The sequence below is a fragment of the Nipponia nippon genome, unplaced genomic scaffold, assembly GCF_047370975.1.
Source record: "Nipponia nippon isolate SJK-2023a ecotype South Korea unplaced genomic scaffold, ASM4737097v1 scaffold_15, whole genome shotgun sequence".
NCBI classification, from domain to species: Eukaryota; Metazoa; Chordata; class Aves; order Pelecaniformes; family Threskiornithidae; genus Nipponia; species Nipponia nippon.
The window spans coordinates 6,771,556-6,794,763 of NW_028262331.1; the positions used below are offsets into that span (position 1 = coordinate 6,771,556).

The 23,208-nt window shown below is 40.3% G+C and overlaps 1 protein-coding gene across 18 annotated transcripts in view; it reads left to right on the forward strand.

Annotated features, from left to right (window-relative positions):
- Positions 1-144: 144 nt before the first annotated feature.
- GOSR1 (golgi SNAP receptor complex member 1) overlaps positions 145-23,208 on the forward strand; it is a 48,032-nt gene continuing 24,968 nt past the window's right edge. For 15 of the 18 annotated variants that reach the window (XM_087751372.1, XM_087751375.1, XM_087751377.1 and 12 more), the window contains exons 1-7: positions 145-265; positions 719-833; positions 2,560-2,647; positions 2,865-2,972; positions 4,133-4,224; positions 4,418-4,492; positions 20,086-20,115. In XM_087751372.1, coding sequence (XP_087607498.1) covers positions 235-265; positions 719-833; positions 2,560-2,647; positions 2,865-2,972; positions 4,133-4,224; positions 4,418-4,492; positions 20,086-20,115 — 539 coding nt within the window. In that variant the 5' untranslated portion in view covers positions 145-234. Of the gene's footprint in view, positions 266-718; positions 834-2,559; positions 2,648-2,864; positions 2,973-4,132; positions 4,225-4,417; positions 4,493-9,556; positions 12,947-20,085; positions 20,116-23,208 lie in introns of those variants that run through there. The other 3 variants (XM_087751387.1, XM_087751389.1, XM_087751388.1) reach the window with 3 other exon arrangements.

Consider the following 23,208-nt stretch of genomic DNA (forward strand, 5'->3'; position numbering starts at 1 on the left):
CGGGGGCTCGGGGCTGCCGGGGGGGGGCCGGGGCCGGGGCCGGGGCCTCCCGTCCCGCCCGGTGCTCGGCGCTGCACAGGGAGCGCCGGGGCGAGGCGCCGCCCAGCCGCTAGGGGGTGCTGCAGCGGGAGGTCCGCCCGTCCCGTCGGGCGCCGCGGCTGTCGGAAGACGCTCTGGTCCGCTCTTCTCGGCGGCGCGGTGTGGCCGGGCCGCGGCTGACGTTGGACAACAAAGATGGCGGCGGGGAGCAGCAACTACTGGGAAGGCGAGTGGGGCCTGAGGGCGGCGGGGATGGGGCGGCTGCGCGCCGCGGGGCCCTCCCGGGGCACAGCCCGGCCCGGGCGGGCTGGAACCGCCTCCGGGTCCCCTCTGCCCGCCTCCGGGGGGGCCGGCGCCGCCCGAAGGCTGCGGTGGCCCCGTCGGCCCCTCAGCCATGAGGCGTCGGTTCCCTGGCTGAGCCCCGCGGCGGGGAGGCCCCGGGGCCCGCGGTGAGGGGGGGCGGCACCCCGCGCTGGACCCTCGCGGTCGTGTGGGACAGGGCCTGCGGGTGTCCAGCCGTGAACCCCCCGCTTCCAGCCTGGGGGGCTCCCCCTTCCGTGAGGGCCCCCGTGGCCGGTCCCCCTTTCCCGGTGGGGTTCCCCAGCAGCCTGCGTCCGGAACGCGTCGGGTCACCGTGCGGGTTTGTGACTTCTCGCTTGCTCTCGGCCGCCCTGTGCAGATCTCAGGAAGCAGGCGAGGCAGCTGGAGAACGAGCTGGACCTGAAGCTGGTCTCCTTCAGCAAACTCTGCACCAGCTACAGCAGCACCCGAGACGGAAGGCGCGACAGGTATAGGTACTAGCCCGTTTCTTTACGTTTTAAATGCTGCTTGTGGTACTTGGTTCGGTTTTATAATTTGCTTAATGCTGTTCCCACCTGCGGCTTTCATGCTTAGCTTCTTAAGAAGCTCATTTCAGCACTTCTGGATGCTGCGATGGTGGTGTTGGTCTTGACGCGATGTTGAGCGATATTGGCGTGTGAGTCAGGTGTGTGGGCTGCAGTGGTGCGTCGTGAGAGCAGGTGTGTCACTGGGGGAAGCTGAATTGAAACGTTGGTTTGTCGCTGTGGGGTTAGTGTGCAAACCGACGATAGGGCTCTTTAATACTTGCTACATTGGCTTATTTTCCAGTTTTTCTTGTATTAAACTAGCAAAGGGTTTTCAGGGACTTCAGTTTTAGGGGAATTTAGCCTTACGCCTCCCAGGTGGGCTGGTGTGGTATTTGTGATCCCTGTTTCTATGATAAGGGAGCTGGAGCACTGAGCAGCTGTGACTGGTCTAGGCTTGCACAGAGGACCAGCCCTCCCTTCACGAGGGGCAGCTGTTTTTTTCTGGCTTTCTCCTAAGATGAGTAATAACAGTGAGAGCTATATATATATGTTTTTATGTATATAGGAACCAGATACATACATACACATGTATATATCTGAATAGTTTCTGTTTGCTTTAGGCAGATTCATGTTCGACTCAAGAATTAATGTGATAAAACTTCTCAAGTCTTTCTAGCTTATGGGCCAGAGTTGAGGTCTTTCCTGCAGTTCCACAGCACTGATCATCAACTTCTCTGTCCCTGTGCGCAACCTTTAAAAGCTGCCATTCTTTGCCTATTAACTGTGGGTCCCAACACTGTGTATCAGTTGTGAGTGTGACTACCGCATGTATGTGTGTTGGTATTTTTATTTATTTATTTGATGATTGAATAAATTTTGAACCTTTGCATGAATTTCTGGTTCTGGGAGCCTGAGAGAGCCTCAAGAATGATCATGTTACTCCTGAATCAGAGTCCTAGTCTCTTTCTTGTTTCTGGCTCTGTGCTGTTACTTGCTGCGTAATCTGATTGTTGTAGTTATTTTTGCTGTCCTGTGCAAAACTTACTTCTCTTATTCTAGTTATGGTAGATTACCAAAGCAGAGGAGTCTCTGGAAGGTATTAGTTGTCATACTTCTTCAGGTTGGCGTACCCTGTGTTGTGCTTCTGTTCTGTTGCTTAGACATGACTTCTCATTGTGGTTTTAGTTTATCTTAAAAAGCATGTAGGGAAGGTGTACGGTATGGGACTGTAATTGTGATAAATTATGTGGTTTGTATTGCTCCGTAGAACACTGACTGCTTAATAGGTCAGTGGGTTGTCGTAACGCAGTGTTGTTCAGGTGTAATTATGTCGGTGGTGCAACATGCTAATAGTGCAGTGCTCCCTCCTGCCAATAAATAAATAAATCAAGCTTAAAAGTTGAAGACAGAAGTGCATTGGTGCTAGACACGTGCTGGTAGTAGACAGGTGTTGGTGTCAGGCATATCTTCCAAGGAGAGGTTCTATTTTCCCCAGGTGATACTATGTCATTAGTTCAGATAAGAGTTAAAGACATGTACGATGAGAAAATGTAATTTTTCTGCGCTTAATTCATCTCTCTAGGAAACCTGGGTAGCGGAGCTTGCCAGCACCTAACACTAGTGTTTCCTTATTTCTTGCATTCATGAAAAGATGATGTACTTTTCAGTAACTGCTCCTCCTCTTTTCCCTTAGCTCTGACACAACTCCTCTCTTAAATGGATCAAGCCAGGACAGAATGTTTGAGACCATGGCTGTGGAGATTGAACAACTTCTGGGAAAGGTAACTCAAGTTACTGTGGTTTTACTTCAGCATCTAGGAAATATTGCAGTACAAGTTTCTGTGATGAATGTCAGGAAATACTACTGTGGGTGTTAGACAAGTGTTTCTGAAGGTATGCGTCTGTTGTCAGAGCTGGCTCCTTCAACTTATGCATTGTAACTTTCTTACAAGAATAAGCCATTTCATGGTTTTGTTTTGTTTTTTTTTCTTCCTCTAGCTTACTGGAATAAATGACAAAATGGCAGAATACACAAATAGTGCAGGAGTCCCGTCCCTGAATGCTGCACTGATGCATACGTTACAGCGTCACAGAGACATATTGCAGGTAACAAACGTGTGTCCTGCTTGCTTTTATTTTGTTTCTTTGTTTGCTATAATTATTAGCAGTGCTGGTGTCGCAGCACGCTTGAATGTCTTACCAGAAGATTTAAACGCCACCGATCCCAGCTCACTTTTCTTCTCTCCAGACACCCCAACCAGTGAACTCTGAGTTGAAAAAAATAGCATTTTTAGTGTCATATTGGTGACTAGTACCTAACTGAGAACAGTAAAGCATGCCTTCTTATGTAGGTGTCTTTTATATAGCAAAAGGGGAAAGGTGCTGTAATGAATTATCTTGTCTGTGTGGTCTGTCACATAGCGGTATGAGAGGGAGCATCACACTTAAGAAAATATGATTGTAAAACCATCTAAACTGATAAAGGGAGTTGAAGGAAATGTGATGGCTAAAGCTACTAATTAGTAGTAGTTATAAATCAACCATGTTTCAAACTGGTGATGTTTTCAGGGCATAGTAAGGTTAAAAATGCATGTTTTGTTTGGCTGGTCACGTATGGTTTGATTTCTGGTTTGTATCTGTGCAATACAATGTAAAAAGCATAGTGTTTTGTAAAAGCCATAGCATTTGTATGAAAAATAGTGCTGAACGTTTACAATGGTTTTGGTGGATGCCGGTTGCCAGTTAAATTGTTTTTTGAGAAGTATTAGATGCCTGAAATGTTTTCAAATGTAAAATTGCAACTTGAACATATTAAAAAAAAAAAAAAGTCATCTTCACTGTTCAGAAAAGACTTTTTTTTCATCTGGTGTAACTTAACAAAATAAACCCAAGAACATCTTCACCACACCAAATAAGTAGGTTTTACTGGGGCTTCTGATGCAACCAGTAATGGGAAATTGCAACACAAAATGATAATTCATCAGGAAGGTGAAGATACATGAAATTGGGAGAAGGAATTGCAGTGGATTTCCCTCCATGATCTTAGCTGTAGCTGTCAAAAGTTAGGAACTACTGTAAGAGCAGTGAGTTTTAAAAATACTTTGCATTAACTTCCGAGCATTTTTTATGTTAATTTCCTAAGTTGTTCTTGCACTTTGTATTAGAGAACAGGTAACATTTTAAAAGATGGTTGGATCTTACTTGAGTATATTGTGTTGTTAAATTGATCTCAGGATCCTAATTTTGGAATAATTGTTTTATTCCAGGATTATACGCACGAATTCCACAAAACCAAAGCGAACTTTTTGGCAATACGAGAAAGGGAGAATCTGTTGGGATCAGTACGAAAAGATATCGAGTAAGTTGTATTGTTTGTTATACCAATGGTGTGGGACTGTCCTCAGAGGGAGGAGGTGGAAACCCTCCTGTAGGAGAATACTTGACATAGCTTATTTGTCTGTGCTCTGAATAAAGCAAAAAAAGTTACTTGAATTCACAACTCTTACTAAGGTTGTGGTAAGATTCTGTTTTGTTTTGTTGCTGGGTTTCAGATCATACAAAAGTGGGTCTGGCGTGAATAACAGAAGAACAGAACTATTCCTGAAGGAACACGAACACCTTCGAAAGTAGGTGTTATTTGTTATTTACTTACGTTGGAGGTGCCTAACGTTTCTGGGGGATGAAGCATTCTTAATTTCAAGTATGTGTGAAAGCCTTGTCTATTTGTAGATATGTATGTCCACAACGAATGCCTTGCACTGTGTATTTTGTGACAGTGCTGCCGCTTATGCAGCTGGATAAACGTTTATTGCTTATGCTGACTGTGAAGCGCATATAGTAGGTAGTAGCCGTGGTAGTTTTCAGTGATTGTGGCTTTAGGATCTTGTCAACACTAAGTGACATCTATATGTTGTCTTCAGCGGGCTTTGGCAAGTCACTTGTGACTCATACTTCATGCTTGGCGTCCTCTCTTAGGGAAGGAGATGCCTTTACAGTATACTAGCTGGGATAAGGTTTAAAAAACAAAACGGAAAGTTCCAGTGATTGAGCTGGTTTTCCCTTTCTGTTTCTTTATTTGTCAGTCAGAACCTTTTTTTCCTTTTGTCTCTACTGAATGGTTAAAAAACAAAACAGAAAGTCCCAATGATTCAGCTATTTTTCCCTTTCTTCTTCATTTGTCAGAGTCAGACAGAGAAGAACTGTTTTTTCCTTTTGTTTCTACTGAATGTGTACAAAACGTGATGGAAGAGACTAATTCCAAAATTACCTGTGCACTTACATATTTGCAAATTGACTCTAGGTTATTGGGCAAGATAACAAGCAAAATAGAAAGCACTTTCTTTTTATTTGTGTTGCAGAGAGGGCATTAGATTATCAGTAGCTGCTTTCTGTGTTCCCCGTTCAGCAAAAGCAGCATGCTCCGATAGAAGAGGGCTGGAAGGTTCATGCTTTATAGATAGTCAAGAAGAAGCACTGATCTTCGTGCTTCTGTGTTCTTGACTTTAGTCATGCTAAACCTCAGTCTTGCACAAGAGGGCAGGCTTTCATTTAAGAAAACAAATAAATAAATAATTACCCGTGGCTTTCTCAGATGTTCTTTCTTAAAGATAACTTAAACTTCTAGCCAGAACTGCACAAAAAGCTTTTACAGGAAATTAAAACCAAATTTTTCGATTGTGGCTTACCACCACTTCATCCTCAATTTTCTTTAAAACTTAGAAATTAATTGATTTAAAGCTTGAATTATGACTTTTGTTAGGTTGAATTTGTTATTAAGCATGCACGATCAGGAAATGTAAAATTTCTGGGAAAAAAACCAATCTTAATGTTTTGGAGGTGAATGTTACCTGAAATGTTGTACTTTGAAGAATTAATGTCAGTTAATCTGACTAAACCTGATTCTTTCTCGATGTTGTGTTTGGGGTTTTTTGTTTTGCTTTGTTTTTTATTGGAGGGGTGGTAAATACTTTTATACATTTGGCGTTTTGTTAAAGAAGGCTACAAATAAAATTTCTGGAGTTGTAAAATATAGTTCTAAGAAACTGACGTTCCTCTGAGCGCACTACTTTGAAAAGTTTGAAACAATGAAGAGAGAAAAACTTAAACCATTTTGTAAACGTTATCTGGCAGAGGTCTTCAGAATTTGTGCCTAGCATTCGCTGAGGCACTGATTACTTTGATCTCTTTAAACATGCTAAACTCTCCAGTATGTTTTTAGGATAAAATTGCATGAAAAATAGAATTAAATAAGGCAGTTTGAGAAACAGTCAAGCTATCTTCTAGGTGATTATTTGAAAATGTCAAGACTTAAAAAAAAAACAAACACAACACTGAGAAAAAGAAAACAAGAAATAAGTGAGTTCAGGATCTTTAGGAAACAGGGCCAAAACTAATCATGGAATACTACTGCAAGGGGGGGATAACTGTAAGGTATATGAAGAAATCTGGTATAGAAGCAGAAGACAACCTTGGCGAGAAATCAAAGCTCGCAAGATGTTCAAAACTTTTCAATTTAGAATCAGTAAGCTCAGAAAGATACTGGCAGAGGAAATTATTAGAGTTTCAACATATTTGTCTTCAGAGAAAGCAGTTAATGAGCTATTAATGCCAAAAAGCTGTAAAAGCTAGCAAAAGGTCCCGAGAAATCAACAGGAGCTGGCAGATGACACCAGACATGCTCCTAGGATAAGCTGACAAGCTTTGTGTGAGCCTTCATGCTGAATATTTGCAGCGCAGTAAATCATGGTGCTAGACTAAGTGATGGAACTACATGATAAATATATATACATTGTCACAGGGACTCAAAGGTAAAAATTCAAGCGTATTTTTAGTGAAGTTGTGAAACCTATTAAAAGAGCTTGAAAAATGGAGATGAGAACATAAACTTTGCAAGTGTATTATTGTATGCTGCAAAATAATGAAATAATGCCACAGGAATGATATATGCCTATTGAATATTGGAGCGTTCGCTTGGTCTTGACCCTGCTTAATTTATGATATTAAGTACTTTAACCTATTACATATTTATTCCATGATGTGATAATGGAGAATGTATGAGCTATTGCCCCACTGCAGAGTAGCAGACTCGTCTGTCAGCCTTTTTCTTTATGCACTACCATGTGAGACAGGATGAGCGGAAACTTGAGTTTACTCTTGGCGGCGTTTTCTGTGAACGCTCTTTAAAAAGCATGCTGGCAGCCCCAGGCAGTATTGTTTGTGGTGGTATCTCGCTTGGGAGTAAGAGGAGGAGAGCCAGAAAGCTCTTCTCCGGGAGGGACTTTGGAGAGAAGCTGGACTTTTGCTTTTTGTCGAAATCTGGCTTTTTATTTTTCTGTCACATTTTGAACATCATCTCTTCTGGAAGGACTAAGAACGAAGGAGAATCTGTCTGTCTTAATTTTACGTATGTAGGTAATAGTAAAAAAGTGAGGGAAATAAAAAAAAATCTGCGAGTCCAAAGTTTTGATGAATAAAAGGATCTGACGTATATTAAGCACCAAGGGAATTACAACAGCTGAAGCGCTGCGCAAACCCTTGCTATGCCTGTAATACATAAAACTGCTGTCCATTAAGCCGTGAGGATTGTGCATCCATTTGGATTCGCTTGCCCTGGGTGGGGCCGGCTGCTGCATCAGTGCTGCTGGCACAAGGGTGCTGTGCACTTTCACGTCAGGATGGTGGTGCTGCCGGGGCAGCCCTCGGTCCGGGGGCATGGGGGCTCTGCACTGCTGCACCCCGCTTCTGGGAGGGTTAGAGAAAGCGTATCGTGTTCCTCTCTCTTCGACTGAAAGCTTTGCTGCTGGTTCAATTCATTTTATAAATCAGCTGATTTTGAGTTTTATTGGGAAAGGAGATAGGTCTAGAAATTTTATTGACTGTAGGTGGGAGGCATAAAGTTTCTAAGTCTCTGTTTGCTACTTAATTTCTATAGAGATAATATAAGGATAGTTTTACCTACCTCTGTAAAGAAAAACAATAATGCCTAAATTTTTTAATAAAAATTTTAACACCTGTTAATTAACATGAGGCTGGAAGACAGGTCTTGTCGAATACTGATGCCCTGTTAATATTTTAACTAACACCTCAGATCTCTTGGCATGTCAGATGCTTAAAGAAATACCAAATCTAGTGTGGTCCTGTTTGCAGTTGATTGTCGAATGCTTGTTTTTTCGGGTGTGTGCCATTCAGTAAAGGTGTTTGTCTCATCTTTTTCTGTCTGTATGCTTTTGGCCAGGGAGGTAAACAAGTCATTCTTTTTCTTGTAATACTGTTTTCCATCTAAAGAAAACAAGTTTGATGAATAGATCTAGCTTAGCATTTTAAAAACTGCTCTGAAAAGTGCTGCCTCAGAGGAAAGAGTCCTGTCAACTTAGCGTTTGCCCTGAGAAATTCTGCAGTTATTGATGAGTTACAGCCTAAGTCAGCAAAGAAGGGACTAATGTGTGTGATTAAATTTGCAATATTGTGTGTGTATGCGAGTGAAAATTTCCCTTGCGTTAGTACTTGCATTGTATGTGAATGATATCATATCAGGTGATACTGATGAACTTGTGTAAAAATTGATGAAAGCTTCCAAGATTTAGATGGAAATTACAGATTTTATTACCTATGACAAATTCCTTGTAAAACTAGATGAGAACTAGACCATTTAGTGGCCGCCAGCATTTGCTGTAGTAGACTTGTTCTGTCACTGTAGGGCCACTGTATGACTACTGCTTTTTTACTCAGCTCCAGTGCTCAAAAATTAAGGCATTTGTCCTTTTCCAAAAGAAATGGCTGGTGGTGAAGCAGGTGCCTGTGGTGGTGCAGATATCATTAGCTGTGTTTTTAAATGTTGTCAGATGACTGCATGTTTCTGGTGAGTCTTGCTATGCAGGCTATCAGTCTATCCAGTAAAAAAATTTTCAGCTTAGAGTATCAGGTGTAAGTGGTGCAGGTAGATGAGAGGAACCTGCTCAAAGCGTTCAGGTTAGCTAAGGACGTAAAACACCTCTGTGTGTCTTAAAATGTGTAGCACTGGGGACAGAGAGGGTAAGGGTGCCAGAGTAGGTGGGTGGGAAACTTTGAAGGAGAAAAGGAGGAGGGCAAACAAATCAGAGGGATGTGCTCTGCATGTGAAAGAAAAAAGAGGAATAAGAGAAGGGAGCAAAAGAAATAACGGGAATCTGCAGCAGTTGTGTAATGGTGCTATTAATAATACATACCTGATTCACGGAGATGATTAGGATAAATTAATGTTTGTGCAGTACTTCATATATGTGAAGTACTCTGAAATACTAAATATTGTTATTACTATTGTTATTGCATTTTATTTTTCAGCAGAACTGTTTCAAATTTCCTGTTGTTGTTTGGGCAGAAATGGCCACATTCAAGGAGAGAATGATCACCAGGAAACTGCTTTCAGACTTTGTTCCTAATACAGTCCAGATCTTAATAGAGGGAGTGACTTGTTGACTGTTTTTCTTCTAAATATTGATGTTGCTTACAAATTTTCACTTCAGTATTGATTTGCATGGAGAAGTCTGCTTAATGAGATACTGAGACACCTTACAGGGGTTTTGATTACAGGTACGTTGATCTCTGGGAAAAAGCTACCAATTTTCTACCTTAGTTTAATTTCCTTTTCTTTGTTATCCCCGTTCTCTGCTCCGCACGCCCTGATTGCCATTCACTGTGCTGCTGCTGCTCAGGTTCCTGTGGATTTCAGTGGACCGTCAGTATTGGATTAAAACCAGAGATCTTCTCTTGTCTCCCCTTCCATTCCCTCCCTCGCCTCCAGTTGCAGGGGGAGGACACAAGATGCCTGGACAGTAACTGCTCTGGCTGATACATGGTTCACCACTGCATCTCCTTCATCTTCTCTTGGAAAGAAAGAGACTGTAGGAAAAACAGCTAATTCACCAATTCCTTTTTCCTTCCCAAGGTGGCTGGGGAAGCAGCAGGGAGGGAAGAGTGCGATGAGCCTCTTCCCTGGGTGCCTGCTGGCTGCCGGCTCTGCAGCCTCAAAACTGCTGAGCTCCACTTCAGTTAGGCCCAATAAGGGTTTTTTTAATTGCAAAACTTGCCTCTAAATTAAACTTATTTTTTGTTCGTGTCAAAGCAGAATGTGGTGTTCTTGTCACTCCATTCTCTTGATTTTAATACAGATTTTAACTGAAGCAGCACTTGATAATGAATAATTTTCCTTGCTTTATAGCAGTTATGAAAAAACAACAGATCTGCTATGAAAGGACAATACGCACTGTCCGTGGCCTTGGTTTGGACTGTTTGCCAAGAAGCACTGAATACGGTGTAATTTGGCTGCAGACTCGCTGTGCAGTAGTAATGGAAGGCTGCAGCACTTTCTCTGGAAGATGAGTGGAAGGAGAGATTGAGGAATCTGGGTTAAAATGTTTCTGTGCTGGCCATTAATTGCAAGAGCTCTGGTGATGGTCTGTCGCTGTTTTCCCAAATGCAGTTACATACCGTTGACTTGTTTTCTTTGTTTCTGGAATAAGGAAGTTTGGGAAACTATTGCATTAAAAGTGCGTGCTAGTGCCTCAGCTAGCCAGGCAGGATGACTGCGGTAATTACCTTACTGACTGACTTACCATTGAATATCCATAATACGGATTTTTTGGGTAGGGCTATCCGCTCTGAGTGGCAGCACAAATAAAGTGCTTTTCAAAGAAGGGATTTGAACAGAGGAGGATTTTTGGTATTGTAAAAGCTTACTTAAACATGCACAACGACTTGTACTGTAATGCTGTTTCAAAATACAATTCTGTTTTTTCTTTCTGCTCTGTCTCCTATTGCTGCAGAGTTTTCTCAATTGCAGTTGTGCATCAGTGATTCCTTCCTTTAGCCTTGTATGTGGAACTGAATGGGTTTTATCTCTAAGCCTGCTGGCAGAACCTCTCTCTTGAAGATTGATGGCAGAATGACACAAGGCCACTTCATAAGTGGCTGGATCAGCTTCCCCTGTAAGAGTCCGAGACTGAATACGAGACTTGGGCATATCATATACTTAACTACACCACCAGACTGAGCACAACTTCTCTATTTCCTTATTTTAATAGTAAATATTCCTCAGTGAGGGAGACGGTTCATGTCTTCTGCAAAAAAGAAGCTTCACTGCTTATTATGGGACTGTAATTATATGACTGTATGAGCAAGTTATTGAAGTACTTTAATGAGAATTTGGGGAGGTTCAAAGCTTGCAGGCAATGAAGGAAGATGCTCTCCTGGGTATCGTTATTATTTATAAATAACTTAATAAAAGAACGTGAAAATCAGCCAAGCACTTCAGGATTTAAAAGAGGTTTTCCCTCTAAAAATAGCTTGAGCTTCATTAGAGTAAAATCAACTAGTGCTTTTCATCTTCCCGTGCTTTATTTAGGACTTAAAAAAATAAACCTACCCCAAAACACTAAACCAAAGGTTATATTTGTCTCGCAAGGTTTATTTGCATGCTTTCCTTATAGTTGGATTGCTTTAAAAACTACTGTAATCAATAATTTCTTTGACATTGATGACTGTTGTGGTATTTTTATACTTCAGTATGTCTAAGATGAATTATATTTGAAGAAGAGGGGGAGGGGAATCCAAAAAAAAAACTCAACAAGCCCACCACATGCATGCACAAAACCCAGTTTGGGGACTTCCTTTGTAACTCCCACTACAAAACTGAATTATCCAGGTGACAAAGGATGCAGTCACACAGGTGTTAGCATTAAGAATCTCAAACTCGTTTGCTTTTCATCTGTATAAAATGTGAAGGTTTATGCATGAACTTCCATCTACCCCCAGGAAAGCGGCTACAGAAACTATCCTAAGTCTTTTTGAATGTCTGCAGAAACTAAAGACCAAACCCTCATAACACAGTGTGAAAGATTACCCGAATATATCACGGAACACGGGTGGTTGGGACTCTGCTCTGGATCTCGGTTCTGGGCTTCACCTTAGCAACAACGCTATGCCCTTGATTTGGGGAGAGGGAGAGAAATAAAACCACACTTCAAACTTCAGAGCTCTGTGTTTTGCTTCTGAAGTTTCTTGCTCGTTTCAGAAATAAACAAGTCAGTGATGCATGTTTTATTTGTTTTTAGCTTTCCTTTCAACACTGTTCCTTAACTAGGACAGCTCCCCCCCCAGGTCTGTATTGAAATTAGGACTTTGACAAGTACTGAAATCCTTCTTACATGGGTTGGTTCTGAAAAGTAGGTGCATCTTTTGAACAGAATCAACAGTTGTGGAGTTTTATAGAATTTCTCATGTGGAATCTGAGAATCTCTCATTCTTCTAATGTGACGTGTCATTTTTGTCAGTGTAGCTGTGTACTTCCTTCTTCTTTAAGGCCAGAAATGCTTGCTCATTATTTGCTGTTGGAACTTCCAGTAAAAACAAGCTGTTGAATTTCATTTGATGTTAAATAGTGATTTTTTTCCATTTTTCTCAAATACAGAGTGTACCTCTGGAAAGTTGTTATATTACTGTGTAAATGTCATTTTTGAGTTTATTTAAGTTGAACCTCTGTACTAATGCATCAGAATGAGGTTCTCGTCATTCTTGGCTGCTGTGTGGTAGGCTATGCAGGTATCTTAGTGTGTCGCTTTACCAGCGGTTTGATAAAAGGCATCAACTCCCATCCGCTGAGGATACTTTCTATCAAATCCATGCTGGTAAGCAGAGCTAGACCCAAATTCCCACTAAAGCATGCCTATTTTAACCTGATAATACAATTTTGCTTACAACCTTTCAAGGACCTTAGTTTTGTTGTCAAGTGAAATATGGAGAGTGCTTTCCTCTCACTTGAGAGACTTGTTTATATTGAGTATAGTCACGCTTCTGGAAGAATGCATCTTGCTCAGCCTTAGAGAAAAAGACAAGCCTAAGAACAGAGTGAAATTGGGTTCGAAGAAAAATGTTGAGATCTTCACCCATTAATGAATCACATCCCGAATTTGGATTGTAGATGGTTTAAATATAGTGTGCACTTTAAATTTGGAACCACAGGTGTTCTTTATATTGTATAGTTCACTACGCAGTTTTAAGAATCATTTTCTGAAACTTAATAAACAGGCAGGTAGATAGTTGTGTCGTTAGGTACTTCAGCCAAGTCCTGGATGAAAGCCATGTAGCTTTCTACATCTCCCAAACAAACCCTCAAAACCACAGCAGGTGAAAATGCAGTTAGGAAGCAGAATACATTTCTGTCAACGTGTGTTTTAGGGTTTCATACTAAATTAAAATTGGGTTGTCAGCCTAGGAATAACTCTCCCTTCATTTCTGTGTTAGCTTCACTGGAAATGAAAAAGATATTAATTACAGTGTTGTTTATATGATGGGACTCTTCTGGAAGACATTCCCCCTTGTTTTCTCTTTTCTTGGTTACTTAGGAGTGTGAGTAGTAGAACAATTTTTTTAGCTTTGTCTAGCTTTAGTCAAAAACCACTGAGCTAGAAAAGTGGCACAATCTTTTTTGTTACAATACCAATTATAAACAGCTTGTGTTTCTTGTAAATTGTGCATCTGTCTTGTCTGTGTGTGCCCAGCAAATCAGTAATGACAGTTTATCTTGGTAGAGCTCATTTTTCATCAGATCAGCCTTCAGGATATCAAAGGCTGTGTTGCTTGGTTTGGGGGGGGTGTTTCCCTTTAGTTAAAGGTATAATCTAAATTCTATGTTTTAAACCAGAGGAAATAATGCAAACAGTGCTCCTGCTGAATGCTGGTTCTGCATGCAGCATGTAAAATTTGAGGAAATGCCGATACAGTCCATTAGTAAGTTACTGGAATTGTTCTGACAGTTGTGGTTAGTGATAATGACTTACAGTAAGGCCTGCCCTTCTCAGTTCATTTAACTTTGTTCCTATGGGTAATATGGAGCAATTATGGGATGGTCAGTCTATCCAGGAACTTTCACAACCATGAGTAGCCTCTAGAAACCTCATTATGTGGCTGTTGGTGCCGTCCTGGCATTGGTTTTATGCTTACTAATAGGCAACCAGCTGCTGCACTTCATTTAGACAATACAAGCTGTTTTCGTTTTAAGTTTTTAACTGCGTTCTTTGGGTAAACTATATACTGCAGATTGAGAAGGCTCTTATATCCTTATAGATTAGCTTTAAAGGAAGAAGTATTGCTGTTGCTCACCCTCCTGGGACTCTCAAACATCAGGCACTCTCCCCAGTAGTCTATGTGCCAAAGAGCTTTCTTGGCTAACCCCTCTTTTTGCAGTGACATTTCTTTCACTCTGTTGATAATTCCCAGACAGGTCCATGGAGTTCAGTGGAGGTGCCGACTGTATCCTTTGGAAATCCAGGAGAAACAACATGTTGGTGTTCTCGGACCTGTGAAGGTGGATCCCTGGGTTCAGGGATCTCCCCCTATTTGCTTGCATCCATTAAATTGTTCTTTAAACTGAGGTAGAACAACTAATCTTTGTATTGGCTATGCTGCATATATAGACATGGTTACAGATGTTAGACAGCTGCAAAGAAAGTACTTATGTTAGCTTATGTTAAGTCCAAATTGTTGGAATTTATGAGCTGTTGAGATACTTACTTAGCGATGTAGCTAGGAGTCCAATTTTTAATGAATTTTGTGTCATAGGATTGCAGGTTGGAGGGAGTAGGTTTCACCACCACCAGTTTATTTTCCTGGAAATCCTTTGGCAAATTCTTCCCTATGGTGAAAAGCATGCCTCTTGCATGGCTTTTTTTTTCTCGTGCACAAGGTACATGTGAAGCATCTCGAAAGAAACTCAAATAATGTTGGTTAACTCCTGCCTAGAGCAATGGGTTATGTTCCAGTGCCTTTCATTCTAGATTTAACAAATTGCTTACATTCATTAAAAGCAGAGTGCTGTTGTGCTGTTGTGCTTTTTTTCCTTTTCCTTTTTTGCAACTATTCCTCATTCTTATTGAAAGTGATTACTGAATGTCAGACTCCCCAGAACAATAATCTGCAGAAATAAGCTTACTCTGCGTGTTTAGAGTTCGTAGGTGTGATGTTGTTAAGGTATTGTTCCTCGGGAGCAAATCTGTACGTTGACTTAATGCTCATGTTTGTGCTGGTTTTTATGTTCGATTGTTGTAGGCTCTTATTTCATGTCGTCTGCTTCAACAGCAAGCATGAAAACATTGTATCTCCTTAGCATCCAGATTTATGCTTTAATTAACATATAAAGGGAACCCACAAAAGACAACAGTTTGTGTCAGTATTTGAACCTTTCTCTGCTTTCAGAATGGTTTCTGTGGGCAAACCTGAAAATGCCCATTTTACCTCACGTCTTTGGGGGTTTTGTAGGCAAATGTACTCCTTTTCCTGCCCGTGCTATTGCATGCGTTCATAGCAGGTGCTGCTTCTGCTCTTCCATAAACACACAGGAGCAAATTCTGTGTTGTCTGCACAGTCCTCTAGTATAAATTTTCTCTTTGGCTGCCGTATACCCTCGGTACGTTTGTCTCGCAGTGCTCTTGCGTTGGGGCTCAGTCAATGGGTAGGCTTCTACACCTATTTATCTCTTCATTAGCAGCTGTGGGAGACTCTCCAAACGAGCCAAGCAGCTCCAGTGCAATTCCCTCTTTCTTTGACACTGAATTGAATCAAGCATGAGACAAGTCTTATGAAATCTGGAATATCTTGTTTATTGTCACAGAGAAAAAAAGTGTCCTGCTTTAAATTTTTCTAGTTAAGTTTTTAAAGAACTTAATCTTCAGAATTGTGTTAGATGATGAGTTATCTTGATGGCAAGCAGAAAAAATCAGTTGGAGCTGGGTTTTTTGTTTGTGTGCACAATGTTTCTTTCACTCATGAGTTAGGAATGATTATTGTGATGGAAATGATTGACTGGGTAAGTCTGATTTGCTTCATCATAATCTGTATATTTGTGTTAGAATATCAAGTACGTTTTGCAATATTTGCATTCCTGGAAGCTCCACGTTGCCTGGTGATCCAGGCCTGTGAAAATACGAGATTCAGCGCAGGCAGTTTGAGAGAGCTGAGACTAGTGATTAATTTTGCAGTTAGAGAAAGAACAAAGTAAAATTATTATTTCTGTAATTATTCTTTATGAAAGTAAGAAAATAGTTACCAAGTGCTGCATTAGTTTATTCTACAGGGGTTTTCCCTAATCCTTTTAAATTATTCTTTGTGATAATATTGCCCTTAATTTTATCTGAGGGGTTTAAAGTGCGTTGTGAAATGAGGTGTGTGCAGATGAGTCTTACTGCTGTGTCTTGCTTCTCTGACAAGTGCTTGTATTGGGTATCTAGCTAGTAAGTCAGCAGCAAAATCTATGGATATGGGATACTCAACTAAATAATCATCTATGGATATGGGATACTCAACTAAGCAAAATCTATGGATATGGGATACTTAACTAAGTAATCATCTGTGTTACTGAATTTTAACTATTGGCATAGAGATTTGCTTTAAAAAAAACAAAGAACATAAAATGCTTTCTGTAGTTGTAAAAGCTCGATGTGATGGGCAGGCTTCTTTTTTATCCTTGAGGCGTATTTCACTTAATTTTTCCTTTGGATTAATTTACCTGTCTGCATATGTAAATGACAAACTGCACAATCTTTTCTGAAGACAGCAGTTGCACAGAGGCCTGATTATTTCATATGCATGACTGCTACTGTTGGATTTGTGCCATTTATTACAGTAGGTGATTGCCTCAGCATCTTTCAGTGTTTTTCGTATAGTATTTTTAAATGGCTTTGTCAAAGTGCCATCTGTCTCGACAGGTGAAAATGCATAGTTTATTGAAACAGATGGCAAATCAGATTAATATTGCCCAGATCCATCGTTTTCTTGCTCGGATGTTCATAAGGTAATGTCCACTGGATTTGTTGTGTTTGCTTGGAAAGCAGAATAACAAAGGCAAGAGTTTTATTTGTTTTTTGTTTTTTTTTTTTAAGAGCCTCCTTTTGTAGTGTTTTGAATGTGTAAGTTAAGCAAAATTACCTCTTTCAATGTTGTTATTTTTTATTCTGTCAAATGGTTGACATTAACATTATTCATAATTGCAAGAACAACTTCTGTTTGTGTAAACAGGTTATTAATAGTCAGAGATCTGCAAACTTCCCTTGGGTCTCTGGGCCCCGTTGTACTTTGTGTTCCTGATCTTCCTTAAATCTGACTTATTCTCTATAGTTATGAACTGTAAAATGATGGAACAACTGCTTGCTTCTGGATATCACTGTAAGTGAACGTTACAAGCTCTATTTGCAAGAACTTCGAAAGACTTTAAGAGATGCTGTGTGAGCGCATGTTACTGCCTTTAGAAAAGCCTCTAGCATCTGCTTAAATTGAACTTTTGCACGAAGTCCTAAACTTAACAGAACTCTCAGGGATTCTGATGTGCAGATTTTTACCATGCCATGTTCCTGCTCACACTGCCTTTACCAAAATTTCAGTGAATGTCATTGCCATTTTCTGCTGGAGTTTGTTCACCTGCTGGAGGCTTGCAAGTAGAGATGTTTTTAGAAATCCTCTCCGGGCTGTTAAAAGATGATGCTCCTTGGGGTGGGAAGAATATACTGGAAAATTCATATGCATCTCATCCTTTTAAATAATTGGGATGACCTCAGCGTAGGTTGAGAAACATTGATCTTGTGACTTCGGACGCCTGTTAAATGCATTGTGTTGGCATTTGCATCTAATGTCCATGTTTGTTGGTATTGAGAACTATTTATTACTGGGTTTATAAATTTATATTAACTTCTGCCTGTCATCATTTTACAGGTAGCTACATTTCCAGGGTTTATTTTTATATGTGTGTATAAATACATAGATATATAAAAAATAATGCAGTATAATATAATTGAATCTGAAGCTTTTAAATACTTCTTGTGTTTAAGTCTCTGATTAAGTAATAAAACTACCTAACTACAGCTTTCTCTAACATAAAAAGCGGTTAGCGTCTCTGCTGCAAATGGACAAGCCTAATTTTTTGTGCTCTGAAAACCTTGGAGAACATCCTAGTTCACTTAAGGTCTCCAAATGTGTTCAACTTCCCTGTCGTCTTCAGTTCATCAACATGAAAATACAATTCCATCAGTTAAATGGACGAAGAGCTGGTAATGCTGGTGATGATTTTTCCAGCGTAGGGGGTTTTTAATAGGACTGATCTAGCGCCGTTTTGTTCCACAGAATTTTTATAAGTCTGACTTATTTCCAGCTAGACACCTGCTAGCTTTTTGTTATTAATAAATTAAAACCAACAACGAAACCCAAAACTTTTTAAAAATTATGTATTCTTGTGCACTGTTCTTGCTTTTCAGACTGTTTTCTGATGTTTTTGCAGTTTATTCTTATTATGCACTGCCCACATAATACACTTGTCTGTTAGAGACTATCTGTGTATGAAAGGCACATTCGCAGTTGAATTTTGTATCTTTGAGAATCACTGATTACAGAAATCTTTAATGCATCGCTTTTCTCTTCTGCTTGCCTTGGGGCCGTTATCAGATGCTGTGAGACTTGAGACTGCTTACATCACTCTGTGTACCTAACTATGGTGTTTTGCTTCTCTGTGCCAGTGGTAATAAATACTGCACAGTGAATGCAAATGGTTTTATTTTATTAAACCGACGTACGTGCAACTGATGTGAATCTTTGGAGTGTCGCTTTGTTTTGGGAGCAGAAAGAAGTGTTCCAGTTCCAGTGTTTTCAATGTTTGCTGCCCCAGTTGAGTCCCTCTCAACTTAAAATCAGGCAAAATATTTTTAGTGCTCTGTGTGCTCTCTCCATATTTCAAGCCATGGACTAGACCGAAATAGCAACCTTCATGTTTTCACTCCTCTTCACAGACAAATAAGGACGTTCTGTTAGCATCTTCCCCCCCCCGAGCAGTTTACACACGCGCGCGCACGCCGCACAACGTGCTCCTTTGCCGTGCCTCCAGCTGGAGGTGTGGGGGATCTCCAGAATTTCTGTGGGTAGAAGAAAAGTTCCAAATTGGGCAGCTCTGGCTGAGTCAGAGGCAGAACTGTGCTGCCCAGAGGCTGTTGATACCTTCCCTTCCCAAGGTGGTAAAACACAAGGAGGATGGAAGATGAAGACGGTCATGCTCTTTCAGTGTCTTTTAATCCTTTTGGTTTGGCGGCAATGAATTCTGCTTTAATACGGGAAGCAATATCCAGTGCAACATAAAACTTCTTTCTGTCAGATTGATTTCCTTCTTAAACTGCAAACTCACACTTTTTTTCAGTTATTCTACAAGAGTTTGCGTAAATCTGGGGGGTAAACAGAGCAGTTGTAGGGATGCATCATTGTTTCTGCAATATGGGACGCAGGGATGCAGTCACCTATTCTATGTCAGTGTCACATTTGAGATATTGATTGCTGTAACAAGATATGTTTTTCTGGGATTTCATAATTAGCTGTAAAACAGTGATTAAAAACCTGTCTATTACAAGTTGAGTACAGAAAAAGAGAAATTGCTGAAGTCTTCTGAGGATCTTGTTTGTCATCTTAATCTCGCACGTCCATTTTTAAATGAAATGTTCTCTCTGAGGTGCTGTATTTTAGGCTGTCCTTTTCCCAGTGACACTACGTAGAAACTCGATTAATGTGTGGCAGCAAGGGGGAAGGGGCATGTGTTATCAAGGTCTTTCTCTTACAGATGGCGTGTATTCTGTTCCCTATAAGCATCACTTTATTCTCATCCAACTGGTATTACTACAGAAAGAGCTTGCCTCATTAACCACCATAAAAGTGTTTGGTAAACTAGCTCTGAAGCAGTTTTGAGATGTTATTACCTGGAAGCAAGCCTCAGCTTTTATTTTTATTTGCCTTTTTTTTGAGGGGGTGGGCAGGAACGACCAGGATTAAAGAGAGAAAAAAATAGGTACTTCCTTCTCTAATACTCCTTTCCAAACCGTCCGGGGCTCCTGGTACACATCAGGCACAGTTAACAATAATTGGCCATGAATCATGGAGCCCATTCTCCTTTTTCTGTCTTCTCAGTATTTTATGTGTTCTGAGCATCTGCTCTTGCATACGGTTAGGAAATGCTGCTCTAGAGGACACTACGTGCATCTTCTCCAAAGACTGTCATCCATACCAAATCTGTGTAGTAGCAAAAAGTGACAATATCCTGAAATAAGACATTCTAAGGGCCAATTTGTTCAGGATTATATTATGGAGCTCTGTGATTTAATAAGCTAAAATAATCCTTAGTGCTTGTTCCTTTTTTAACTTCATGTTTTTTTCTTTTGGCTTTCAGCTCAGATCGACTGATAGAAGAAACAATAAGGTAGGAATGAACTTACTAATTTTCATTATTTCCAGTACAATCAGTGTTTACATTGAATTGTGTCCAAAGCTGTCAGTCATTTTGTTTATACAATAACTGCATTGTTTACAACTCATAGGGAGTATTACAGTGAAACGGTGGTGGGTTGTTGTTTTTTTTTTCCCTATTCAAGATTGACATAATGGTGTTGCCTAAATATTTTATTAATCCTAGTTGAGAAAATTCAGCTTTCTGTTCAAAGGTGAATAACCCCTACAAAAACAGAGGGAATGACAGAGCATGGTGAATGTCAGGTTGAGCTGTTGAGGGCTATTCCAGTAGTCAAGCTGTTTCTTCTCATAGTGACACTCTCTTACAACATGTTTTTCTGTAATCCTTCAATGTATTCAGCATCCTAGTATGCAGCTGATACAGGTAAGGGCATTTACCATAAGGGCTTGAAGGGTTATTGCTGTTGTATAGTTATTTATCTTTTGGTTTTTTATGTGGTTCGAATACTTGAGCGATACCTTCTCTAACTGATGTAGAAATTTTAGAACCGTAGCATCATAAATTACTTTTATCATCTGTGCCCTTCCCAGTCTTCCATTGAACTCTGGGATTTTGCAAACCAATAATTCAGAGTGCCTGACTTAATGGTTTTAAATTTTAGATTATTGCTTTAAAAAAAATAAAAAGGAAGAAAGAAAGATACGCTTTCAGATAATGCATGTACTGGCATAAGTGTTCAAGAAGAGTAATTAGAGGTGCAGCAAGGCTCTATGTCCATTAAGGGCTGGCTAGCTTAAGTACATACAGTGGGCTCAGTATAATTAACGTGGTGGAAGAATGTGTTAAACCACATTAATGTGCAGTGATGAACCAGAAGTTGTCAGTATAATAATGTCTGAAAACGTGGATATAATCCCACCACAGCCTCATAAAGATATTTGCCAAACTTCGCACGGTTATTGTGAATACTTGTTTTACTTTGGGTTCTAGCTTTCCTGATTCAAAATCCTCTCCTTTATTGCCATGGTTGTAGCCTTACTTTTCCGTCTCGTAAAAATGCTCAACATCTGTTGAATCTCTTATTTGCTACCACTCCAGTAACTAGAGCATTAAACAGCATATGGTGATTTATTAAGCTTAATACCCTGCAAAATGACTCATGTTTTATCATTTGAGCTCTTCGTGTAGCCTCTTGATTATGTGCCATCAGAGAAGCTGAGGGTATGTGTATGTGTGGTAAGTGAACCTCGGTGTCGATCTGCCTGCGCCAGGGAACGTAGCCGTGGCAAACCGGAGCTCAGAACAGGGCAGCTACTTGAATACCCAGGTTCCCACGTTGGTTTTGAGCCTACTCAGAAGCTCCGTGGTGTGATCAGTAGGTGTCCCGGCTGGTTTAAAACTGCTTCGAGTTTCATTTGCGTGAGCTGCAGTCCTGTGGTTGACTACAAACTGGCCATCTCCACAGTGACGGCTTCTCATGCAGTAATCCCTACTGCATGGCTTGGTTCAGAGCTCCTTGGTGCTATTTACTGAAAGCATTCCTTCTCTTAATAAATGAACTGTGATTTTTCAGAGGCTGGATTTCAGCACTCCTTGTTGCACCATTTATTATCTGTAGTAAATGAACTTCTCGTAGTTGTTGCCAAAAACGTTCTATATTTCTTTTTGTAGAAAAAGAGTTTGTTTTGGTCACGACATTGAGCAGGAAATGCAATTTCATCTGTATCATCTTAATTCGATTCTGACACTGTTGGAACCAGGGTGAATTTTTTGTTTTCCTCTTTTTCTTGTTATTCCCAGTAATTGTAAGTGTTCAGGTTTTATATTAATTGGTGGTAAACGCTGCTGCATTTTAAGTGACTTTACCAGATAGAAATTTACCCAACTTCTGATCATCCATTGTGTTATCTATTGTAAACCAAGTAAAAGAGGGAATTGTGCAGGGGAAGCTGTTCAAATGCAGATTCCTTGAGTGAAGTGAGATGTAATGAGCTTTTCTGGCTACTAATACTGCTCTGTCTTCAAGGTTTGCATCTGCTGTAGTTCGTTACTCATTATTTGGGTGTAATTCAGGAAGTTAAGACATCACTTTTTATTTTTTTAGGGGTTGTTATTAAGCAGTGATTCTAAATGCTGGAAAGGATTTTGCTGTGCATGCCGAGGCTTTCGTTGACAAGCTGCCTACCGGCGACCCCATTGCCTCTCCAGTCAGCACTCATTGTGAAACCCTTGCTCTAACTTTCTGTAGAGAAGAGAACCGAAGAAATGCAGAGCCTGACTCTTCCCACGTATGGCTCCTCCACGGGAGCAAACATACGTGCGAGAGAATATATGAGCACCTAAGCTGAAATTATTCAGTAACTAAAGTGATGAGTAGGGCTGTCATTCCAGATGTTTTGTTCGTACTAAACTTTTAATCAATTTTTAAATGAATTACATGACATGGGTTCTTACTGCAGCATATTTCTTTCCAGAAATGAGTGGGATGTGATACTTGGTACTGCAGTTCTTTCAGAACAGTGTTCACTTCTCTTGGCCAGATTTAAATATAACATAGATTTTGCTTAATATGTTTGGTGTTCTCAGGTTTTCATTTTCAAACATTATCACTTCTCCAAAATAGAAAATGATTTATTTCTTGTTTTCCAACAACTTATATTTTTAGGTTGCCTCAGTTTGAATTTTTTTTTATAGTTTTGCATGTACAGTGTGACAAGTTCTTAGGATTTTATTGTAAGATTTTCTGAGGCCTGATTCAGGCTCATTTGTCGGTGTTTGTATATGAACAGATTGGACTACTCCACTTCCATTCGGAAGCCAGACCAAAACCATAGGTTTAATTAAAAAAACCCTCATCTCCTTATATATTTGGGGTATTTCTTTGGGTAATAATTAGGATTTAATAAAAGGGAAAAATCCACTTGCATTGAATCTTGACTTTACAGAATGGAAAGGCATGAATTAGATTTTGAGTCTTAGCTCTTCTCAAGAGAGCCTTGCCAGAGTGTCTAGGCAAAATCACTTGCATTTCTGGGGAAACGTTCCTTTTGTTTTCATCTTAGGCTTCATCAAAAGACACAATAATCTTTAAAGTAATTTGAA